We start from the raw sequence: 23,439 nt of genomic DNA on the forward strand, positions 1-23,439 counted from the left end.
TTGGATAAAGATCAGACAGCATTAAACAGAATTACTAATTAATTAAGCAAAGTTAAATTTTAAACACTGTTTGTTGTGTTAGCCAAAAACCTGAACAGCCTTTTTTTTTTCCACTGGAGATCAAAAAGATAATTTTTCCCTCCTCCCCATCTAACAAAGAAAAAAAAGTCTTCATAAGCTTTGTCTAAGATGATTCAGGATGGTATCTGTAGGAGCAAGATTTGTGTTTGATCACCAAGCATATCAAAAATCACATTAGCAGGATGCAATTTGCTATCACAAGCTATATAATTTAATCTAGTAAAGAACTGCTTAAGTAAAAACTGACAATTCCATAGTGATCGTTTACCACTTGCTAGTAGTATTATCAGCTGACAGATGGGGATATCAAATAGCCATTTGAAACTAAAAAGAATACCCTTTCAAAGGCTGCTATATACTTGTTTTGGTTGGTAACACTGATACTGATAAAAATAACTTCTTACCACCTCAAAATAAGTTGTAGGTATGTATGTGCACAGTATTTGCAGTCTTTACATTCCTTTATTCCTTTTTTTTTTTTTTTTTAAGTCCAGGTGTCATAAGGAGAAAAATTCAGAGCCTAAAAAATCTTTTATTTAAATGAAGAATTAGTAGGGGAAATGTTATTAATTATGGAGTTTTTTATATCAGCTGATTCCCATCTAACTTAGATGGTTGAGGGGAAAACTGGGTTTCTGCCACCTTTGCTATTATACCGGGGGCTCTGAAGATCCTCGAACTGTGGACTATTATCAGCCAATTCATCAAAAGCACTTCTTCTGGGGAAAACATCTTGACCCTCACCTATCTATTCTTTTAAAATAAGCAAAGATATATTTTGGTTGCTATGAACCAAGTGTATGTTTGGCGACCTTCTCTTAGTTAATAGTCTCTAGCTGATTTTGAATGCTACCAGCATTTAGTTTCAGACAACACTGAGTAAACTAAGCAGACAATTATTCCTACTGCTCTATAGTTTACACTTTAAAAATCTGTTTGTTCTTTTTATTACGGAGGCTTTTAGATACCAAATCCTCAGGCTCCGAATGTCTGTTCCTACCCATTGCATATTTTATTACGTGGTAGCACCAAAGTAAAACAGAATCGAAGGGCGGTCTTATCGTTAAGTAGCTAGGCTTGGGCTCAATTACAAGCTCGGCCACAGATTTCCTGTACGACCTTGGGCAAGTCACTTAACTTCTTTGTGTCTAAATTCCTCATTTGTAAAACAGAGATAAAGATATTTTCCTCATCTGATTTGTCTAGTTAGTTTGTAAACTCTTCAGGGAAGAGACATAATCTATGTTTGTACAGGGACTACCACAACAGGATCCTTATTTCACTGGTGACCTCTACATGATACTGTAATATAAGTAAATTTATAATAATAAACTCACGCTAAATTTCACTCTCCAAAAATAAAAATCTCAATAGTTCAGGAGCATCCATCTTCAGTGCTATAGCATGTAACCTACATGGGTACTTTTCATCTCCTAAGACTTTCAAATGCCAACATGTGGCGTGCAGAATTCCATGAACTTTAACTTACCATGCTCACTGTATTTTGGGTCAGAGGAATACTTACCAATTATTCACTAAGGTACAGTGGCTGAAAACATTTATGCACACACTCAGTTTTACGCGCATGAATTCCCATATCATTCAAAAGGAACACTCAAGTGTAGAAAGTTAAGCATACATGTGAGTGTCTGCAGAACTGGCTTGAGCACACGACACAAACAGCACTGAGTTTAAACTGTTTCATTTGTTTCCAATCCAAATTAAAATACCTACTTTATAATAAAATCAAAGATACATTTGGCATATGTATGACAGGGCACCATCCTGGAAATGTCACTTGTGAGCAGTCCCAACAGACATGAGTAATCTCACTGAAGTAATGAGTAATCACTGAAGGAGCAGACCCTTACATTTTAGCATATGTGAAATATTAAATTACCAGATTCCAAAGAATGTAATCCACAAAGAGGGAAAATGTTTTGCTATAGAGATTTTTTTCATCTTGCCTGACTGATCATGTACACGATACATTGATCTAGTGTAACATGGTATCAGTTGCCTTCCCGTATTGAAGGAAACACATTTGGAATCCACATGTAAGCAGCATGTCTTGCTAAAGCAAGAAATTTGCTTCAGTTCCAGCTAAGTGAACAAAGGTAAAGAGAGTTAGTAAATGCAATATAAGGACCACATTTTCCTTTAGGATATGTGCATAGAGCACCCCTTGCCCTCAGTAGGCATTCTGTAAGCACAGCAAAAGGCAGAATTTGGCCCTAAGTATTTTGTTAATGTCAGAGGATGGCTCTAAAGTCAATTCACAAAAAAACAGAGCTCTTTTGATTGAAGCAAAGGCAATAGAAGTGGTTTTTATTTTAGTAACTCTGTAAACTTCACTCCACACCTACTAAATATCTAAAGTACAGACAGAGAAGGATAGTGTTAGAAAAAAATGAGAGAAGTAGGCACACACACCTTGAATGAACCTATTTTTAATTCTTATTTTGTGGCATCCAAGTAGATCTTTATTAACTTTGCCTGTGTGTTCACTTTTGCTATCTATTTTTAATCTGAAGATGGCTGGTGTTTTCCTTTGAAATAGAAAAGGCTGGCTCTGTTTTTATCTTGGAAAACAGTGTATTATGTATAACTGGTTTTCCATGAAGGATGGGAAAAATTCACGTTTGTGTTATTTGACCTAATACACAAATTGTTGTATAATTCAGATACTAATGTAAATCATTAGAGAAGGTAAGATATAAAGAGCCAGGTTCTGATCTAAGCGTGGCTTCAATCCTTTGACATCTGGAATTATGCTGGATTTACACAATAGTAACAGAACACAGAATCTGACATTTATTCTTGCAGTTTAACAAAATCTATTTGAATTAGAAGGTATATTTACAGCAACTAACATCCTATAATTACCTGAAGAATTTAAATAATTGCAGGAGATATAAAATGGCAGCTGCCATGATAAGCTGAAGTCATTTTAGACTCTTTTGAAGTATTCACATGAATACCTGAACATTGCATGACTCATGCACATATCAAATACTCATCCCATCCCGTTTCTGTTTTCAATTTTAAAAAGTGGCTGTAGAAAAGAGCCTGAAAATGGTGATAAAAATGAACAGGAGGGTGTTTGTGGCAAAGCTGTCTATCACGGGCCAGCTGGCCCTATGAGGCAAGATAGGGCACAGCTTGCCCATGACTTAGCAGCTATCCCTCAGCCTCACTGATGAGATGACAATATAGTGGCACGTAGTAATCATTGCTCAGTGCAATGGAGTTAGAGTGATTGACCCCAGCTGTGGAGGACTCTTTAAACAGTGCTGAGCTTAGCTAGGGGAGATACTACAGAGAAGGTAGGATTCTCCTGCAGGAAGGAGAACCCACTAGGAGCAGGGTAGGCTCCTGTGTGTGGAGAGCCCTGAGAGAGGGCTCGTACATGTTGGAAGACAAGTAGGAGAACCAACATGGAGCAGAGTAGGTTCTTGTGGGAGAAGACCAAGATAGGGACTACAAAGATCCGGGAAATCCCTAATGGAAGTTTCTAGAGCAGAGGTTCTCAAACTGTGGTCCATGGACTGAGCTCCATTCAGGTGGTCAGTGAATATTTCCCTCTAGGGTGCATGCCTGGGCGGCCGCACACGACAGCATGAAGGGTCACTCACCTAATTAGTGGAGCCACGCAGGCATGGCTCCACTAATTAGGTGCCTGGACCCTGGAGAAGACGCACATGTAAGGTGAGGTGTTGGCCTTGGGGGGAATACGGGGTAGGTGGGAGGGGGTAGTGGGGTAGAAGAGGGCATGTGGAGAATTTGTGATGTGCAGGGCTGCAGCAGCCAGAGAAAGAGGAGACTTTCCCCAGCTCCAGGGCTGCGGCTGCTGGGGAGAGAGACGGTCCCCCTTCTCAGCCCCAGCTCAGGGGCTGCTGTGGTGGGGGAGAGAGGAAACCCCCCCCCCGCCTTCCCAGCTTGGGAGTGCTGAGCAGAGGGGGACGAGAGGGCCATATCCATCGCAGTGGAAAGTAGACACTTGATATTAAATATGAGTTGCGTGCTTTTATTTTGCAGAAAAAAAAGTTTATTATTATTTAAGGTTTTTTTTATATGAGCTTTTATCACAAGTGTGTTACAATACTGTAGAACGTACAAAACATTTGGAAAGACGTGTATAGTGGTCTGCCGAGACCCCAGCAAGTATTTGAAAGGGTCTCTAGAGTCTCTGGAGAGAGGCTAGTAGGGGAATACTGCTGCGGAGAAGCTGATAAAGAAGCTCCAGAGGTTGCTATGAGAAGGGACCAAAGAGCACAGGACTTCAGGGCCCATGAGGTGTAGAACGAGCTATTAGGCTGGGCATTTGATTTGGACTTTCATTGGACCGCCGAAGGGGAACGAACTTTATGAGGAAGAGAAGACCAGCGAGCCGCAGTGGCAGTAGCAATGCTAGGACGTAGTACACCTTATGTAGCACTGCACCCAACCCAAGGAATCACCAGGTGGTGAGTACACAAACTTACACTCTCCTGACAAAACCACAAATGTTCTGCCAATTGAGCGTTGTAAATGAAGATATGGATACTATGGGCTACCCAATGAGCATCAGTTCATTGACTTTAAAATACATCGGATCAGACACACATTGAGAAGGATGTGGTTGTTTTGTTCCCCATTAATTTATTAAAAAATAAATAGAAGATTTAGAAACCCCAATAATCTTATGATGTGAATAGGAATCTTTCCAGCTTCATGGAAGTTCAGATCCAACTATAACTCGACAGAGTGTATGTCCTATCTGTCATATAACGTGCCCGGATTGGTCCCTCCCCACATACAGGTTGACTGGAAAAGAGAGTCAAAAAATATCAAAATACTTTTGCCATTTTTATAATCAGAAAATGTTACCAAACCATTCACACTGCTAAGCCTTGCAAACCATCAATAAGAGCTTTTGCTCAACTTTCCCCCTTAATTTTCTCCCTTCTGTACTCGACACCTTGTCAACTGTTTGAAATGGGCCATCCTGATTATCACTACAAAAGTTTTTTTTCTCCTGCTGGTAATAGCCCACCTTAATTGATTAGTCTTGCTACACTTGGTATGGCAACCCCCATTTTTTTATGTTCTCTCTCCAGGACTGCATGGGGCGGGCAAGAGGGGCAATTTTCCCCAGGCCCTGGACCCCGCAGGGCCCCCCATGAGAGTTTTTTGGGGCCTCTGGAGTGGGGCCCAGGCCCCCGGAGTGGTCGTAGTCGGCAATTCGGCGGCGGGGGGTCCTTCCACTCCAGGACCTGCTGCCGAAGTGCCCCGAAGACCCACGGAGGGGGGTCCTTCCGGCACTTCAGCGGCAGGTCCCAAGGCAGGTCTTCAGCGGCGGGGTGTCCTTCTGCCCCAGGACCCGCCATCAAAGTGCCAGGACTTGGCGGCGATTCGGTGGCGGGGGCCCCCCACGGCTGAAGACCCCAGGCCCCCTGAATCCTCTGGGCAGCCCAGTCTCTCTCTCTCCATATATCTTCCTACTGTATTTTCCACTGCATGCATCTGATGAAGTGGGTTTTAGCCCACGAAAACTTATACCCAAATAAATTTGTTAGTCTCTAAGGTGCCACAAGTACTCCTCGTTCTTCAAGCCTGGAAAGTTTCAAACCCCAAATAGTGAAGATTTTTGGATTGCTAAAATTCAGTTAAAAATAAGGTCTTAAAATGGAAACACTCAGGCAACCTTGAACCAGAGATCTTACTTTCAGTTCAGCTATAATACTTGTGTTCTATAAGGCAGCTAAGTTCTAAAATTTGTGTGTCTCCACAGTCCATCATAAAGCTAACCATATTCAAACACATACACATTATCTGACATTTACATGTTGTCTTTCATCCCAACGCATGTTACTTCAGCCATAAAGCACTAATGAAATGCAGTCACCTCTTAATGCAAGATGGAACTTGGCTGATGTACAGCACACTGCACATCACAATTTAGAGCAGTGGTTCTCAACCTTTCCAGACTACTGAACCCCTTTCAGGAGTCTGATTTGTCTTGTTTACCCCCAAGTTTCACCTCACTTTAAAACTACTTGCTTACAAAATCAGACATAAAAATACAAAAGTATCACAGCACACTATTACTGAAAAATTGCTGACTTTCTCATTTTTACTATACAATTATAAAATAATTTGGAATATGAATATTGTACTTGAATTTCAGCGTATAGTATACAGAGCAATATAATTGTATGACATCTTATTTTGTATTGACTTTGCTAGTGCTTTTTATGTAGACTTGTAAAATTAGGCAAATATCTACAGGAGTTGATGTACCCCTAGAAGACTCTGGCATACCCTCAGGGGTACATGTACCCCTGGTTGAGAACCACTGATCTAGAGGAAGAGGGGAAACCTTATACAAAGATGCTATGGAAAAACCCTATTCTTATAGATCATGGTCTATATAAAGTCTATATAGGGCACACAAGATTTAATTTTTAATGTCACAATCTAAGGACTCCCACACAAACTGCATGGCACTCAATCTTGGCAATAATATAATTATTGTTAATATAGTAGCACCCACAGATCCTAAACTGGATTGGAGTCCCATTGCACTGTGCAAACACAGATGAAGACAGTCCCTGATCTGAAGAGCGTCTAAAGGACAAGTCAACTCCTCCTATCGTCCCAGGTAGTCAAGGTGTTTCAAAACGGAGAGTCTGCCGCTAAGCTTCTCCGTTTGTGTGAAATTAGACATCTTGTTTCTTAAGCTATGCGATTGTAGATTTTTAATAAAAAGTGTTTCTTCTAACCCAAGCCATATTCACTGCTTACCAGTGGAACCTGGACTGCAAATGTCAGTTGGGGGGGGTACTGCTATGGTGCAGAAGATGCTGATGGTCTAGGAACAAGGCACCAGGAGAAGTGCTCAGGGTAAGCCCTGTCAATGAGGCTCTTACAAAGCCCTAGCTAGGATTTAAGGCAGCCTTCCCCTGGCATAACCCCCTCATCTTCTCCAAGAGTATGTCCTTTTTTCTCCCCCACGCTTGCACTCTCTAGAAAGACTCCTTTAAGAGCAAGAGGGGAGGGGGAACCCAAACCACCTGATTTTAGCTTCAGGCACACAGATCCTTATGAAAGAATATGACTTTCCTCCCCTATAAATCTTCTATACAAGTAGATCCTGGTGGCACTGAATCACCTTGGCCGTTCCCACAACAGGCTGTAGTGCTGATGGCAACACACAATGCAGTCCACAGCAAAACTCTGAGGTTTCTCCAGAGCCCTGTGAAAATTCCTTCTGGATATTTTGGTTTACAAGAACTGTTCCCCCAAAAAAGAAATTTTAAATCCTTCACAGTACAATGTTGGGCACTTTGTTTTATATCCTTCATTGGTTAGAGGACTTGGATTGCTGGATTCTGATTTACAGAGCAAGAAAAATCTGATTCCTGGAAGTTTTTCTTTTCCTTCCTCCTCTCCCTCTTTTATCCCCTCATGTTGGGAATTTCCATCTAACCAAAGCAGCTGGACTCCACGCTTTTTTGAGAGCAGAAATATTGCTTCAGGTTCATTTCCACAACCCCATCGTTCTGCATTTATTATTTGGTTTTACTCACAGACTAGTTGTGGTTACATACACACACACACACACACACACACTCCTCCTCCAAATAAATGACATTTTATCTTTTTCTCCACAGGAGACTAAGGTTGACTGCTACTCGTGCTTTGAGGTTTGGATATGATTGAGATGAAACATTTGTTAAGAAAAAAGGTGGAGAGGGAGAGAAAAAAAAAACTTTTTTCCCTCTAAAAATATCACATCTTTTTTCTCCCCCCGATAAAACTTAAATCATGTGAGGAAATTCAAATTTTAAAATATAACCCTGCAGCTACTTGAAACTATAAAAGTCTCCTCAGTATCTGAGGCAAGTCAGAATTTCCACTGTTCAAGCTGGGCTTTTATGAAGAGCAGACTTTAGAAAAAGCTGTAATCTGTCTAGGTAACAAAGGGCACTTGTTCTGCCTGTTGAGGTAAAACTTTGGGTTTCTGTAGCTTGTGCAGCAGAAGTGGAGTTGAAGCACACAAAAGCACCCTGACTGATGTACACTTTGAATTTGGGACAGCAAGCTTGCAAAAGCAATATGATTTTTACTGCAATTGCATCTGTGTCTGCATGTACATGCCTAGTGTATTTGTTAGGTTCAGCAAGCCCAAGGTCTCCTGGAATGTGACTCCCTTTACAAACTTTAAGGAGAGAAGGTTTCGAAATCTGACACCAGCTAGATGGGTTTCTACTTTTGAACCCCTGATGGAAAAGCAGCGACGTTTAATCTTGCTGCAAACCATGTCCTTGCATGCCATAGAGGCAGTCATGAAAGATGTGATCATATGAAATCCCTGGCAGTGACACGAGGGGCTTCCAGCAGCACGCATATGGGGGGCGAAACAAAAGCCCAATGGAGGAGCACCCAGCACTCTAAATCTTGGCTGAACCGGCCACATCTCAAAAGATCAGCAAAAATGTGTTGCCTTGGCAAAGCAGATATTTTTGTGAATGTCAAACACAACTGAATTGATTTTGAAGTTATTGCTAGAAACAGAGTGTGAGGCCTATTGGAAGTGATCCCAACTGCAGGTTTCTAAATGAAACCTGACAACCGCTCTGAAGGTGGGAATTTTGGAACTAACATCTCTCTTCTGAAAAATCAAGGGTCAGAGCATCTTTGCAGTTACGGTGGCATAAATCTGGTGTCACTAAGGAGGGCAGTGGAGAGTGGCATTTTGACTCAATTTTCAGAAATATGTTCAATAAAAAGCTCTAGAAACCGTGGTCAAGGAGACGAGAAAAATCACTGGCAATAATTGTTGCTGAGAAATTAAAAGTAGAAAAGGATCTTTGTTCTTCAAGCAGACTAAGTGAAGTCACTGATATTCATCATGTTTCCAAAAAGATTGGTTTCAAACTCTCAACTGATGTGTTCCCTTAATTTTATTCTTTGGTCATAATCCTGGGGAAAAGCTGACAGCATTTTTATCCTGCTGCGCACATACAGTAATAGCTATCTTGGTACTGTACACATTGGATCAACTGCTTCTCCCAGCTGCAACCTCATTGACTCCATGAGGTTGTACAGGTGCAAAAGATGATAGAATCCGTTTCAGTCTACTAATGGGCTGAACTGATTTTATAACCATTTGGTAACTCAGAACCAGGGATGTTCAAAAGTTGTAGCTAGAGAAGATATGTTGCCAGCTGAGATCTTGCTCATTATTTAACAAGGGCTAAGGGGTCAGATAGTTTAATATTCCTGATGTTACTTGATCCTTTTTATGGCATCTTAGTATGTAGCTTGAAACATTGCCAACATTACGTGAAAGGAAGAAAGGTGGGAATAACATTTAAAATATTTTAAAATTTCCACATTTTTGAAGCATATTCAAGGAATTTGACCTGTACTCTGCAAGTCCCTCACTCAGAGCTGGTCTACACTAGGGGAGGGGATCAATCTAAGATACGCAACTTCAGCTACGTGAATAACTGAAGTCGAAGTATCTTAGATCGAATTACCTACCATCCTCACGGCATGGGATCAATGTCCGCGGCTCCCCCTGTCGACTCCGCTACCGCTGCTCACTCCGGTGGAGTTCCGGAGTCGAGAGGAGCGCGTTTGGGGATCGATATATATCGTCATCTAGATGAGACGCGATATATCGATCTCTGAGAAATCGATTGCTACCCGCCGATACGGCGGGAAGTGAAGACGTAGCCTCATTTTTTCACTTCCTCAGCTTCATCGTGAAATTAACAAAGAGTTAAGTTACTAATATGTTTTTAATTTTGTGTAACTATTTCCTTTATGTAAAAGTCACCAGCAAGAAAATATGAGCTTTTACTGGTTTTGGAAAAAGTTTTGTATTACACCTTTAAAGCATCTCACCAGTATACTCTGGTGGATAGAGAATGGGACTGGGAACCAGCAAGCCAGGTTTTTAGTCCCAGATCTGCTACTGTGCCCTTGGGCAAGTTACTTAGTGTCTTTGGTCTGTGTTTCTCAGTCTCTAAAATGGCGATAACGTTTTGTAAAATGACTTCAGACCCAGAGATGAAAAACACTAAATAATCTCTCGCCTGTATAATCTCTCCAGACCAATATAACAGGTTAATAATCTAAGAGAAAAACATTCTGACACTCACACTATGGGGGAAAAGTGCAACTCAAAAGAATTTTAGTGAATGCTGGTGCTTATAGGTGGTGCTGGATTGTCAGCTCTGGAGACTGAAATCCTACAAACACAGAGCAGGTATAGCACAGTCAGACTTATGGCATGCTATCCTCCCTGCTGAGGTATGTATCTCAATGTTGACAGGAAGGACCAATCACTTTTGGAGGTGACAGAGTAGCTCATTTTTCATGCCCATTCTATCAGTGGGTTCTCTGCTGCAATTGTCAGCAAAGTGGCAGTTGGTACCAACGGTCATGACCCTCTTGGAAATGGATGGAGCCCACTGACTGATTTCACAAAGGCTATGGACAGCAATTGGAAGGCAACAGCTTTTTATCACTACTTTTTTACATCACTGCAGTTGAAACTGTGACCCTCATACAGTGGTTTTCAAACTTTCTAGGCTGTGAACCCCCTTCTAAATAATGCAGTCTACCGCATACCTTATTCAAGATGGGTATGATAATATTCCCATGATTAGATTACCAAATCTCACTAAATAAAGTATGTTTGTCCACCATTATGGGATTTTTCTTGCATACTCCCTGATGAGAGCTCATGTACACCAGTTTGAAAACCACAGTCCGAGAAGTAAAAGGCTTGTGATCCAAATACCAAACTCCTTAGAAGGAACGGTTAATGTTAAGGAACACTTCTACTTTTTTTAAGTGCCTTATACCATAAGATTTTCCTCCAAATCATGGCAAACAGCTTACCTGTTTCTTATAATTTCCTGGATCTTTGTCTGACCACAGGAAAACTTTGGCTAATCCTACCAGGCTCATGATCTTTGGCAACTTTTCTTCTATCTGCCAAACTAAGCAGTTTTTGCTTGGCACCTTCCTCTGCTCTTTTTTTCTAGGTTCATTGGTGCCCTTTCCAATTCACAGTAACCAGCTTATCAGCTTCCACTCTGGGTGGAGACCAGCTCTTTTGGCAGACAAACCTAGCTACTGCGAATGGGTCAGCATGCAGCTGAAGATGCAGTTCACAGGTGGCAGCTTTAATAGGGGGAGTTAATCAAGGAACGTTAGGCAATCTTATGATTTCTCAAAATTTTGCAGCCACTAAACAGATGATAACCAGAGGGGACCATAAACACAGGTTTTGCTGTATGTGAGCAACACACTAAGTGCAGAGGATTCTTAATAAACCATGAAAATGCAGCGTTCACTCACTACACACTAGAGTGCTGACAACGATAGGGCAGCCACTTTAATGTACAATTAAAGGGGTGTGGTTGTGATATTAGTGATGAATAGTTATTCAGTTGTAAACTCCTGGGGAAAGGGAGCCTTTCCTTTCCTGTCCATAAAGCACCATGTGCACTAATGGCACTAAGTAGATAATAATAGCTCGAAGACTATTAGGCAACTGTGCCTGACTGCATAACTTGTCTTTTGTCAAGTGATCCTTTCCATAGCAAGGTGCAACCTATGTCTTTTCCATATATGCTAAAATGGTTTCTATACTGCATGTAAACAATGCCTAGAAAATTCTTTACATTTGCAATATGAAAAATTATAACATTCATAAAATGAAGACACTAAATTATGTAGAGTTACTTAGGTTTTAAAATCGCCAGGGCAGGGACTGTGCTTTTGTATGTGTCCATTGTCTAGCACAAAGCTTCTAGGCACTATAAATAATAACTGATTAAGTAACCAACGTATGCTCAAAAATATTTTACCTACAGAGAATATTGCTTGTATCCATACCAGACATTTCAAAAAACTTCCCAAGACTACGATGTACTGTGAGTGCACTCTAAAAGTTTGTTCAAGGTTCAGAGATAATATCCATTCCAGTGAAATTCTCTATACGTAAAATAGGGAATGACTGCTAAAAACAGACTGAGTGTTATAAAAGTGTGTCCACTGTATAGTGCATATTCTGTATTCCTAACTTCTGAATTATCAGGGACAGAGGGAGAAAAAGGAAAAAGAATCACAAAATGTAGGTTACATAAGCAGCTCAGGTCATTTCCACTGACCTTGAATTCATTTAAGGTGCCCATTGACCATATAAGAGAAATTCCAAAATTTGCAATGTACAGAGCGGTGAAATCAAACGCAGGTGCTGAATATAATAGACAATACTGGCCAAACTGTTTCTTTCTGCATGGCACTCAGTAAACAGAGTAGCCATATTGAGTTCTAACCTCTTGTCACGCAGCAACATTGAGTCAACAAGCCGCACTCGTGGCTTAATGCTTTTGATGTTTACTTTGTTCTTTCTATAGTTCAAAAGAAAGCACTAATGCACCAGTCCTTTTACCAGTTTTAATCCCAGAATCTCGAGCCTTTTGCTGTTGGCCAGTTAAGTCTGTTAAAACGAAAGGATTTGATCAAGCTTTACATAACAACACAGAAGTTAAATCCAGCTTCTTTTTGGACTGCTAAGACAGTTCTTTTTATCTTCGCTGCTCAGATGGCTTTAAAAAAAAAAAAAGGTAATGAACTTGGCTTTGTAAAACAAATGAAGGAATTCAATTATTTCTCCTATTACCGCATTGTCTTTTTAGTGTGACTCTTCTAAAGAACTCTGACTTATTCTCTAATCAAGTCTCTGTGTGTGAATGCTGCAAATCTCCCCCAATAGACTGTTGTGACCTGCTGTGCTTTTCTGCAAATCCATGAAATGCTGTTTTCTTTCTCAGTTTTCTTGATTAAATAAAAGCTAGATAACATATGAATTGTATGTCAAAGTACCATCAAGGGAGTTTGGCAGTCCAGAAATATTGGGCCAGTTAAGGAAGACCAGCTGAAAGAGAAACAGCTCCAGGTAGATAAGGGCGTGTCTACATAGAGCAGCAATGTGCACAAAAGGGGTAGCGATTTCTAAAGTGAACTAATGTGCCACACACTAAGTGGTTCATGTAGACCCTGCTGGTGTGCACTAAAAGATCCTTTGTGTGCTTTAACGTAGTGCTACTCAAAATAGAACTTTTAGTGCACACCAGCAGGGTCTTACACAGACAATTAACTCATAATGCATTAGCACTTTCTAAATCACACCCCCATAGTGCGCACTGCTGCTCTTTGCAGACAAACCCTAACACTATAAAGCACCAGAATCAAGTACAGAACATCTTCACCTGTCCCAAAGTGCTTAAATTCCCAAGGTTCTGGCCCCGCCAGAATAAACCATTGATTTACTCATTTCTTCTCAACCTCTACAAATCCAGAGAGGAAATACAGTCCAGGGGTTAAGCTGGTTGTCTGATATTTGGGTGTTCAAATCCCTGCCCTACCACAGACTTCCTATTTGACCTTAGTCTCTTCATGCCTCAGTTCCCCATCTGTACAGTAGTACTTTTCTACCTCATGGGGATATGCTGAAGATGGTGAGGTGCTTATAGTACACTAACGAGGGGGCCATAAATTTGTCTTATATAGTTAGATCTATTTATCTAAAATACCCACTTCTACTTTACACAAGCGGTTTTTGTGTAGAAAATTGTTAGATCTAGTTGTTGTTTCCATCCATAACCATGTTAAAGAGCCACGTTTGAACGTCACTAGAAAGGTGTAGCTTCACTGCCGTTGTAATAGTCCATGACTCCTGCAAGAGGAAGTATCCAACAGGACTCCAAGAAGGGTAGTGTGGATGCACTAAAAAGTCTGAAAGCATTTTGATTTGACACATTTAAGCCACATTAATGAAACTGTTCTGGAAAAGTGGATAGAAATGTTACTAATGGGGAAAGCAGGGCAGGTACGTACAGAAAGGGTCGGGGAAATTTGCTGTCTTTTTAGAACAAGACAACGCCTTCTCAGTGTGCATTTAAGCAAGAAAATCCTGAGAGAAAACAGTTACCTTCCTTCCAGCTGCAGGAGTGCCAAGGCAAAATTCTTCCCTGGCTCCAGGGAGTGAGAAAGGACCACCTACACTCATCTAACTCCTGCCCTCACTACTCAGCTTCTTCATACAAATGAGACAGACTGGTAGTAATAATGTAAACTGCACTTCTTGGCACTGAGCAGCAATGACAAAATATAATAGCCTAGAAGTGCCAAGAGAAGTTTTACTCTCTAGTAAAGAATCCTGTTGCTGGCTAGTTTGAAAATGGTACATGCTGGGTGTTATGTTTGCTGTATAGTGCAATGCCACAACCAAAAGTAAACCATGATTTAGACGCAGAGTTGTGTATTATACACCACAATATAATTAGATGAAAGAGACAAAATGAGACAAATTGTGAACAGAATTGTTCACTTTACTGGCTTTCCATATCCAGCATAAAGTTGGCTTTTACTATAATTCTGTCTATTAAAAATTCAACAACATTTGCCAACTATTAGCACAGACATCACCTATTCTAAATGGAGGTAAAAATTGTAGTAATCTCAGATGTGATAACTGTTCCCAAATCTTGGTTTAATAATGACAAATGTTAATTATTATTTATATTACTGCAGCACTCAGAGTCCCTGCTGAGATTGGGGTCATATTGAACAAACACATAGTAAGAAATAATCTCTTCCCCAAAGGACTTACAAGCTAAACAGATGATAGAGACAAAAGGATGAAGTCTTATTTAACCCATTTTAGAGATGGGGAACTAAGGGCAGGTCTTCACTACCCACTATATCAGCGGGTAGAGATCTATTTATTGGGGATCAATTTATCGTGTCTCATCTAGACGCGGATAAATCGACCCCCGAACACGCTCCCCATCGACTCCAGAACTCCAGCTCGCAAGAGGCAGAAGCGGAGTCGACAGGGGAGCGGCAGCAGTCAACTCACCGCCATCCTCACAGCCAGGTAAGTTGACCTAAGATACACCAACTTCAGCTACGCTATTTGCATAGCTGAAGTTGCGTATCTTAGGTCGACACTCCCTCCCCCACCCCAGTGTAGATCAGGGCTAAGATGCAGACACTGTTAGAGTGGATGATCTTTTGAGTCCCAGTTCAGTATCCTAACTGTAAGATGATCCATTCAACAGCTCTCAGATATACTTTTACCACAGAGTGAGTTTGTTCCTCTGGCATGAACTATGTATTTTTTAAAATAAAACCAGTAGTTGACCATGCTAATATAGATAATGTTATCACCACTCACTGACGCTCAGTTTTTAATTCTATGTAAAAAGAGAGAAACTAAAATTCTATGTGAAAAAGTAGCTTTTAAATCAGCTGATGGTATTAAACTACTTTCTTTCAACAATTCCACAACGCTTCCTGAGAGCAGGGTCTTGCCAACTCCAACTCAAAGAAGTGGACAGGCATTACTCTGCTAATGGTCATTTTACAAACTCTCTGTTTGATTTCAGCACATCATATCTACCGGTCACACTGTAAGAATAAGGCCTTCGTCTGCAGTCAGGTTAAAAGAGCAGCAGCCATTAGCTGAGAAGCAGTAAGTCACATCCTCACATTCCATCTAAATTACATTAAATGTAATACCAGGTTGTTAAGAAGGCAACCCCGTCCTAATAGCATCAACTATCACTAGATAAAGAAACAGATCTTAAGATGGTTAAAGAAAACTTAGTTTGATGGCATCCTGCCTGGCAAGCAATCACTTATCAATAGTTGTGAGTGTAAAATCTATACCTCTTTATTGTTTTGTCATTATGGTCCCCACTTCCCTATTGTTTGTCTGTACAATCTCTGTCTGCTTCTTTGATTGTTTCTGTCTGTTACATAATTAATTTTGCTAGTTGTAAATTAATTAAGGTAGTGGAGTAGGATTGGTTAGAGAATTGTGTTAGGGTTAGTTAGTAAAATTTTAGTATAATGATTGGTTAAGGTACAAGTTCACCCCAGGACTCAAGTTTCACAATATAAACTGGGGTCCAAAAGGAAGTTATTTGGGAACCAGTTCCAGGACACAGCCCCAAGAACAAAGCTGCCAGACCTCAACACTCTGGCAATGACACCGTGCAGTCCCCCAGAGGGACCTGGTCATGACGGCCATCAAGAAAAGTTCATCTGCCTTATTGGGAGTGGTGAGCACTATATGTGTAGCATGTGAATTCTGGTTTTGGTGATTGTTAATAAATAGAGGCTAAGCAGGATATTACTGTGTGAGGCTCTTTCACTGATAAAATACCCCACAAACCCACAGAGTGTAAGGTTACACCTAAGCCCACAGAAGGGTGAGGATGGGTGCCTAAATTGACAGAGTTATGCCTGAGCCCTAGGAACAGGGTAAGGGTGGGTGCCTCTAGAGTGTGTGAGTGACAGAGAATTTTTTGTAGGTAACAATTCCCTCTGGGTCACTTGGCATTGGCCACTGTCGAAAGACAGGATACTAAGCTAGATGGACCTTTAGTCTGACTCAGTATGGCCATTCTTATGTTCTAATGCAGACCAATAGTTTACATGCACCTTCTGATATAAATTAGGCAGGAGTCTCTAAATGAAATTTAAAACTTTGTGTTTCCATCCTTAAAGAAATAAAGATGCTCCAAAAAGCATTTGCTAGAGAAAAGCAAAAGGAGGCTAAGAACCTAGGCTCACCACTCAGGAAGAAACAAGCTTAGAGAAAGTTCTACTGGACTAGCAGAGCAGAACTGCAGAAGCCATATTAACAGATATGGGAAAAGCTATTTTTGGCACCTTCAGTTCCACCAACACAAAGATGAGCTCTGGATGGCAATCTTCTTGACAAACAGTGAAAGGGTACTGGGTTATTGATGTGAAAAACTGCATAAGTGCCATCTTTTGCTGTGACCCCAGCAGAACTCACAAATTATGCTGAGTCGGATCTGGGTAGAACTTACAAGGGAGAACCCTAAAAGAATACAAACATATTGAAGGACTTGCGTTCTGTAAAATGAACTCTTCCACTGTGTAGTTACTAAACAATGTTCAAATCTGCTGTCAGAAGACATCTAGCTTCTAACTGCAAAAGTATGAACTCATTATTCTAGATAGTGGTCTTAATGAATTCTTCCACTGGAGCTTCCTCTAAGAAACCTCATGCAGTATCCATCTTTATCCTTTTCAAAACAGGAGATTTATCTCCAGTCTCAATGACCTTAAACCTTAAAACCAAGGACATTTTTATGCAGAGTCTTCTAACCACACCCGTGCATAAGTAGCCATTATATAGAACGATGGTATTGTCTAAATAAAACTTGGTATGGTTCCTTACACTGAACTAATTGGGGACGTTGCTTCTATTAGCCCAGATCCTAAGTATAGCACAGCCAAAGTAACTAGCCACTGTGTAAGGGACAATCTCATAAGCACATCAACAGCCCCATGGCTGTTGTCTCTTTGCTACACAGGGCAGGATAGCTGGTGGATCTACACAGGTGAAGATCCAATGTCCTCAACTCTGTGTTCCTCATCCCCATACCCAACCCATTAGGATGCAAGAAGCCCCATTAAGCTGTGTTCTTTGGCACACAGGATGGCTACGGTCCTGCTGTTCCCTTCATAGCAGAGCTACACCATTTTCCACTATTTCTAGGGCCACAATCACAGAAGAGGCAAGTTTAGCCTCATAGATAGGAGATCTGCACAAATAATGACATCTGCTCTTTTGTGCTGAGCAAGAATCTCTAATTTTTATTGGAGATTAACAGATTTGGTCTCTATGCCACAATCGGACTGTGGCTACACATCTGCACTTGGAGCAGGGGGGAGGGGTGATTCCCAGTGCAAGTGGACATACTCGCACTAGCTTTCATTGAGCTATCTTGCAAAAAGAAGCCACGGCAGTATGGGCAGCGGTGAGTGATGGTGTGGGCTAGCTCCCCCAAATACTTTCCCACTGGGTCCAGGAGGATTTGCACCTGGGGCAGCTAGCCCATGCCACTGCTCACTGCTGCCTGTGCAGCAATGGCAACGCTGCTATTTTCAGTGCGCTAGCTTGATGAGCGCTAATGTGAGATAGGAATCACACTCCTAGCTCAAAGTCTAGACGTCGTCTAGATTTGTGGATTTAGGAGGGTTACAGAAATATGGCGTATCCCTGTCTTATTAGCCACCAAAGATAATTACATTCCCCATACAGATGACACACTATTATTCACGGAGTTCACACTTTATGACCTGGTCTGAATTTTCCAAATATGCCTTAGTATTAACTAAGGAGAAATGTTCTTTATGTACCTTCTAGACGAAAGTGTTCATCACCAATTGCCTCTCTGTAACCTTCACCAGACGGATCCTGTAGAAATAAGAGGTACAAAGAAAAAAAGATTTAATGGCTTCACAAAACATTGAAACATTAATCAAAGGCCTAATTTGGTTCCAAAGTTAATGACAAATGTTGTAAGTTATAACACAACTAGCCCTCGCAATGTAGTCATCTTCCCCGTGCACATAGGCACCATTTCATGAGTGCTTATGATATCAAGGAGGAAGGAAAAGGTACAGTTCTATAAGTTTGAAGTATCCCATTCATGGCCACTATATCTTTACTGCAGAGACCCTTAAGAAACACAAAGCCTATAAAGTTGGCATTCACCTGGGAATTAGGGGCAGCAGTTAGGGAGCCTTCTGCAGGAAGACAAGGATAAGTCAGTATCTCTCCAAAAGGAGAACTAGTTGTATTCATTAGCTTATTTAATGAGGTCATCTAATCAAGATGAGTCTTAAAGAGACTGACAGAGGGTCAGCAACTTTTTAACCTTCAGAGATTGTACACTGCCCTACCTTTCTAAGCGACTTGTTAGCAGTTACCAGCTGTCTCCTTTCTGCAGATCAGGAGGTAACTAAAGCAAGAAATAAGACGCAAGGAACTTTGAAACCAATTTCTGTACCCGTGTTTTTTAATTAGATTCTACAGAATGCATTGTTGTCTGAACAACCCTGAAGAACCTGAAAACTTACCTTTCTCCTTGTGCATGTACATTTTAAATAAAGTTATGAACTGGTGGCCCAAATCTGCAGCCACTGCATGAGACTGAATCTCACTGAAAGGCATGATTGCCCTGGATAAAACTATAGGTTTTTGCAGAGCCATCAGAGCAGCCATTTTGGATTTGTTCTTCTAAGTAGCAAATCCCAACAACCTCTTTCTGAAGCTTTGTTTTTAATTTAAAACATCTATTAGAGCCCCTTCTTCCTTAATAAGTGTTGATACGCACCAGCTCTTATCTCCAAAATAAACAAAGGAAGGAATGGGCATGGAAGGAAGGGAAATGTTATTAAATGCTGCGGTTGGGCATTACCACATTTCTGCAAGAGGATAAAATCTCCAAAATTCATGAACTAGGGGCCTGACAATAACATCTTCATGTGTAGGCACAGACATTGGCATAAGGTGGAGAGACAAGCATCATAAAAGAATTAACTTGAAGAAGTAGATTTAGCTGCCTTTGCGTGGCACTCAAGAGTAGATTCTGTGTGAAGTCCTCATACTGTATGAAATCACACCATTAACATATCTATATTTCTCATTTAAACTGTACACATAGGACTGTTTGGGAGACATGAAAAGGGAAAAAACGTAGGAAATAACAGACCCTGGTTTTTTGAAGGTTACACAAAAGATTTGTAAAGTTAGGACTTTTTAAAATTAAGGGACACAAATGCATTTGTGAAAATCAGTGTTTACCTTTATTACTGTGTAAAAAACAAAAAAGGTGAGGAGAGTCATACTAACAAGAACTTTTGACTATTAAAACAGAGCTCATGAGTCTAAGCCCTAAGAACACTAGGATAAATTCAGTTATAAATATACTACAGCATTTAGTTTCTTCTCGCATTTTCAAATGCCCCTTTGAAGAGGTACGTCATCATTTTCTTTGGGTCCCTGAAACAGTGCCTTCCATACTCAAGAGCACCTCCAATAATTTCACAGTCATGAGCTAGGTAGTGTAGTGACTATGCAGACAAACCATAATTCGTTCACACATCCCTAGATATTTAGCAGCTGATTTTTAACTGAGCAGCAATGTTGATTCATCAACTATTTTCTTAGAAAAGAGCCACGGGACAGCTGGACAGCTGCTAGTTATAAGCTGAAATCACCTTGCTTTTAACATGGCACCCACAGGAGAATAACTTCCACTCTGTAGCCCCCACCTCTAGAACTCCAGCGTTAGCAGTATAAGCATTGGATAGGACTCCCAAGTGCTGATGCCTAATCTTGTTATCTTCTGGGCCAGAGGAAATTATGAAATCCATTGAGCCATACTGACAAACCTCAGAGTCTTGTTATTTATTTATTTAAATCAAATTTTGTTGGTCACAGCTTAATTACAAACAAACAAAACCTTTTCTTTTAAAAGCAAAAGATATTTCACTGTAAAAAAACCAAACACGCCCAATAAATAAGCTAATAAAATTAATCTTTAGCAACTGATACCTCAACAACCAGGAACTGAGAAAAAGAATGCACAAAGGGGAAAGCAAATAGTTAATATTCTATGAGTTGGACTCCCTATTTTCTCATTTGAATCATTAAATGGGTCTTACGCAAATATTTTTATGTTAGTTTTAGCTTCACTCCCTCTGTAGCTCCTAGTTATTCATTTAAGTTACAGCAGCGAGTTCATACAAACTAAATTTTCAATAATTATTTCCCCCCTTAAGCCAAATTATTATGACTCACCAACTTCTGGGAATGTTTTTGTTGATGGTGTAGAGCAGTAATACACATGTTAAATGGCATATGAATTGACAACCCAGTCCTGAAGCTGACGACAGCAACACTTGCACAATTTACTGACATATCTAGACAGCTAGAACTCATCAGCTGCCAATTAAATTTGCTCTTTTGTGCCAGTAAGATTATGACATGCATTATTTCTGATGGACAGACATTTACACAATAGAGGTGTTGGAAACTGGACCTAAAAATATCTACTGTTATACTAACATCTTATGGGAGAAGCTGAAAAACTAAGCCACAAAAAGTTGCATTGATCCAAATATCACTATTGTTTTGGTAAACAAATTGCACTGAAAGCAAGTATCACAGTATCTTTTAACACCCCAAAGACAGATGTCACAACCTATATAAGTGTCATAATGCTCCCTGCTTGTGAAAAGTGCACTGGACATTTCATATATAATAATTCTCAGAAATGAAAAAAAAGATAATGGCTGGAAAAAGTTATACACAACATTGCTGATTTCTTCTCTATTGTAAAAAATGCAGAGTTCTTTCAGTTATGCACAAGTATTGTTCTAAAAAGATTAATTATACAATCTCTTTCCTGAGGCTGAGATGGGGGAAATGCATTGGCTACACCAATTCTGAAAGTTTAATATGACAACAGAGCCAGGCAATGGTGTAGCATACATGTTGGCAATGGAAAAATAAATGATTTTAATGGGAAGAGGTAGGACACTAATCAGATGAGGATACCCAAAGAAGAACATGAAGAAACAACTTTAAAAAAACCAAAGGAAATATTTGCTTGATGAAATAGTACATGTGATGAAAGACCAAATTAAGATTCTGATCTTGCATCTCATTCTGCTAGCATAGACCCTTCTGCTCTGCATGGATGCAAGGGTCCATGTTAGCAGATTGTACTAGAGGACTGGTGCCTAACAGAGCAAAAGCAACCATGTGTAAGTCTTCGATAGCTGAGATATATAACAGTCTTGACACCGTGTTTTAAATCACAACACTGCGTTTTCCAACTGGAACACCAACTCACGAAACAACCAAAAACAGATGTACCCTGTGACATACTATATAAATGAGGTCAGCGAATGTTTGAAAGAGTAAAGAAAAGAAAAGTTTATGTAGAAGGAGTATTCCAGTGTGCCATTTCTATAGGTTGCCAAACAGGATCCCACCTACAGCAAGTGTTTGCACCTCAGTGGGAGTTTCCCGGATAAATAAGTTAGCCCCTGTTAGCTATCAACACAAATCATACAAAATGACTAAAAACTCAAGCTCAGACATCTGCTTCAAAGCTGTTAACAGCTGCCTGGCTGACTTCAGCAGTAAAGACCTTGCGTCCCACATATTCTTTTCTGAGAGATGCCACTGTAGTCAACTGAGATTTAAGGGGGTAGGGATAGAGAGAAGAGTTAATTAGTGCAACTCTCTCAGAAATGCAGCTCAGTATATACATACATAAGAAAGAAAAGGAATTTTTAAAAGCTTCCTATTCCAGAGTTCTACGGAGCTGGTTATAGTCAGGCAATCACACCTTCTGCTACCCTTTGCAGTAGGCTCGAACTCTACACTGAATTCTATTTTTTTTAACTCCAATCTGAGCCCTAACCACCCTGTTTAATTTTAATACAGACACGATCTTCTGAATTGCTGAAGTCAAGACACTCATTCTGGGCATCTCCAGGCTATTGGAGTTGTATTCTCAGCTATCTAAAATGCTGCAATCAGAATATTCTTCTTTTCCCATTCCTCTGTCCATGTCACTCTTGTCCTTCAATCCCCTTGCTAACTCTCCATCTGCTAAGTTCCTTGTCTTTGCATCCCAGGCTCTGCATGGTGTTACTCCTGTCTATATTTGAGCTCTCATCCCCTTCCATGGTTCCACGTACTGCCTATTGACCCCAAGAATTCTCTCACTTGCGCCCAATAGCTGCATGTAGGTATCAATAGGCCAAGAGAGGATTGAACATTTTGATACTGCACAGACGAGAGCGCCTTGGGGACAGAAGAGCTGATTCACAGAAGTATTTGGGTACCTCTGAGCAAAGCCTTGAGCTATTTCAGGGTCTTTCTTGATTCCAGCCACGCTGAGTGCAGCTACAAAGTCCGAGAATATAAATATAGAACTACCGTCTTGTCCACAAGCATCATCATATCTGCTCCATATTCTGGTCTGAAATCCAGACAGCTTCCGGATTATAACCTGTAGACAGATATACTTGGAGAGGGCTCTTTGCTAGTTTCTCATTAAATGTGTTAATTTTGTGAGTATCCAATGACGAGTTATAGATATAAATGGCCAAATTGTTGAAACTATTACCATGATTAGGTGTGCAATCGTAACTGCACCCCCAAGTTGAGCACACATTTTGGTGATGCATTGCCCACTTACACATTTGAAAATCACACCTCAAATATTAATCTGTTCTTCAGCGCTACCTGCTCCTCTTTTACTCTGAATCTTTTCGACTGTATTGGATCTGCCTGCATTAGGATTGTAAGCCCCTTGTGGCAAGGGCTTCTTATCTCTCCATGTTTATAAAGCATTTTGTATACCTGCAGCATTATACAAATTCAAATTTCTGTGAATCCATTCATACCCTCAGCCTCTCAATGACAAAGCTCAAACA

The 23,439-nt window shown here is 40.5% G+C and overlaps 1 protein-coding gene across 2 annotated transcripts in view; it reads right to left on the reverse strand.

The window, feature by feature from the left end:
• The window catches only part of NKD1 (NKD inhibitor of Wnt signaling pathway 1), a 151,289-nt gene that overhangs the window by 39,925 nt on the left and 87,925 nt on the right, over positions 1-23,439 (reverse strand). For both annotated transcript variants that reach the window (XM_032787841.1, XM_032787840.2), the window contains exon 4: positions 18,337-18,394. In XM_032787841.1, the coding sequence (XP_032643732.1) occupies positions 18,337-18,394 (58 nt within the window). The remainder of the gene's footprint in view (positions 1-18,336; positions 18,395-23,439) is intronic.

Source organism: Chelonoidis abingdonii, chromosome 19, assembly GCF_003597395.2.
Source record: "Chelonoidis abingdonii isolate Lonesome George chromosome 19, CheloAbing_2.0, whole genome shotgun sequence".
In the NCBI taxonomy this organism is placed as follows: Eukaryota; Metazoa; Chordata; order Testudines; family Testudinidae; genus Chelonoidis; species Chelonoidis abingdonii.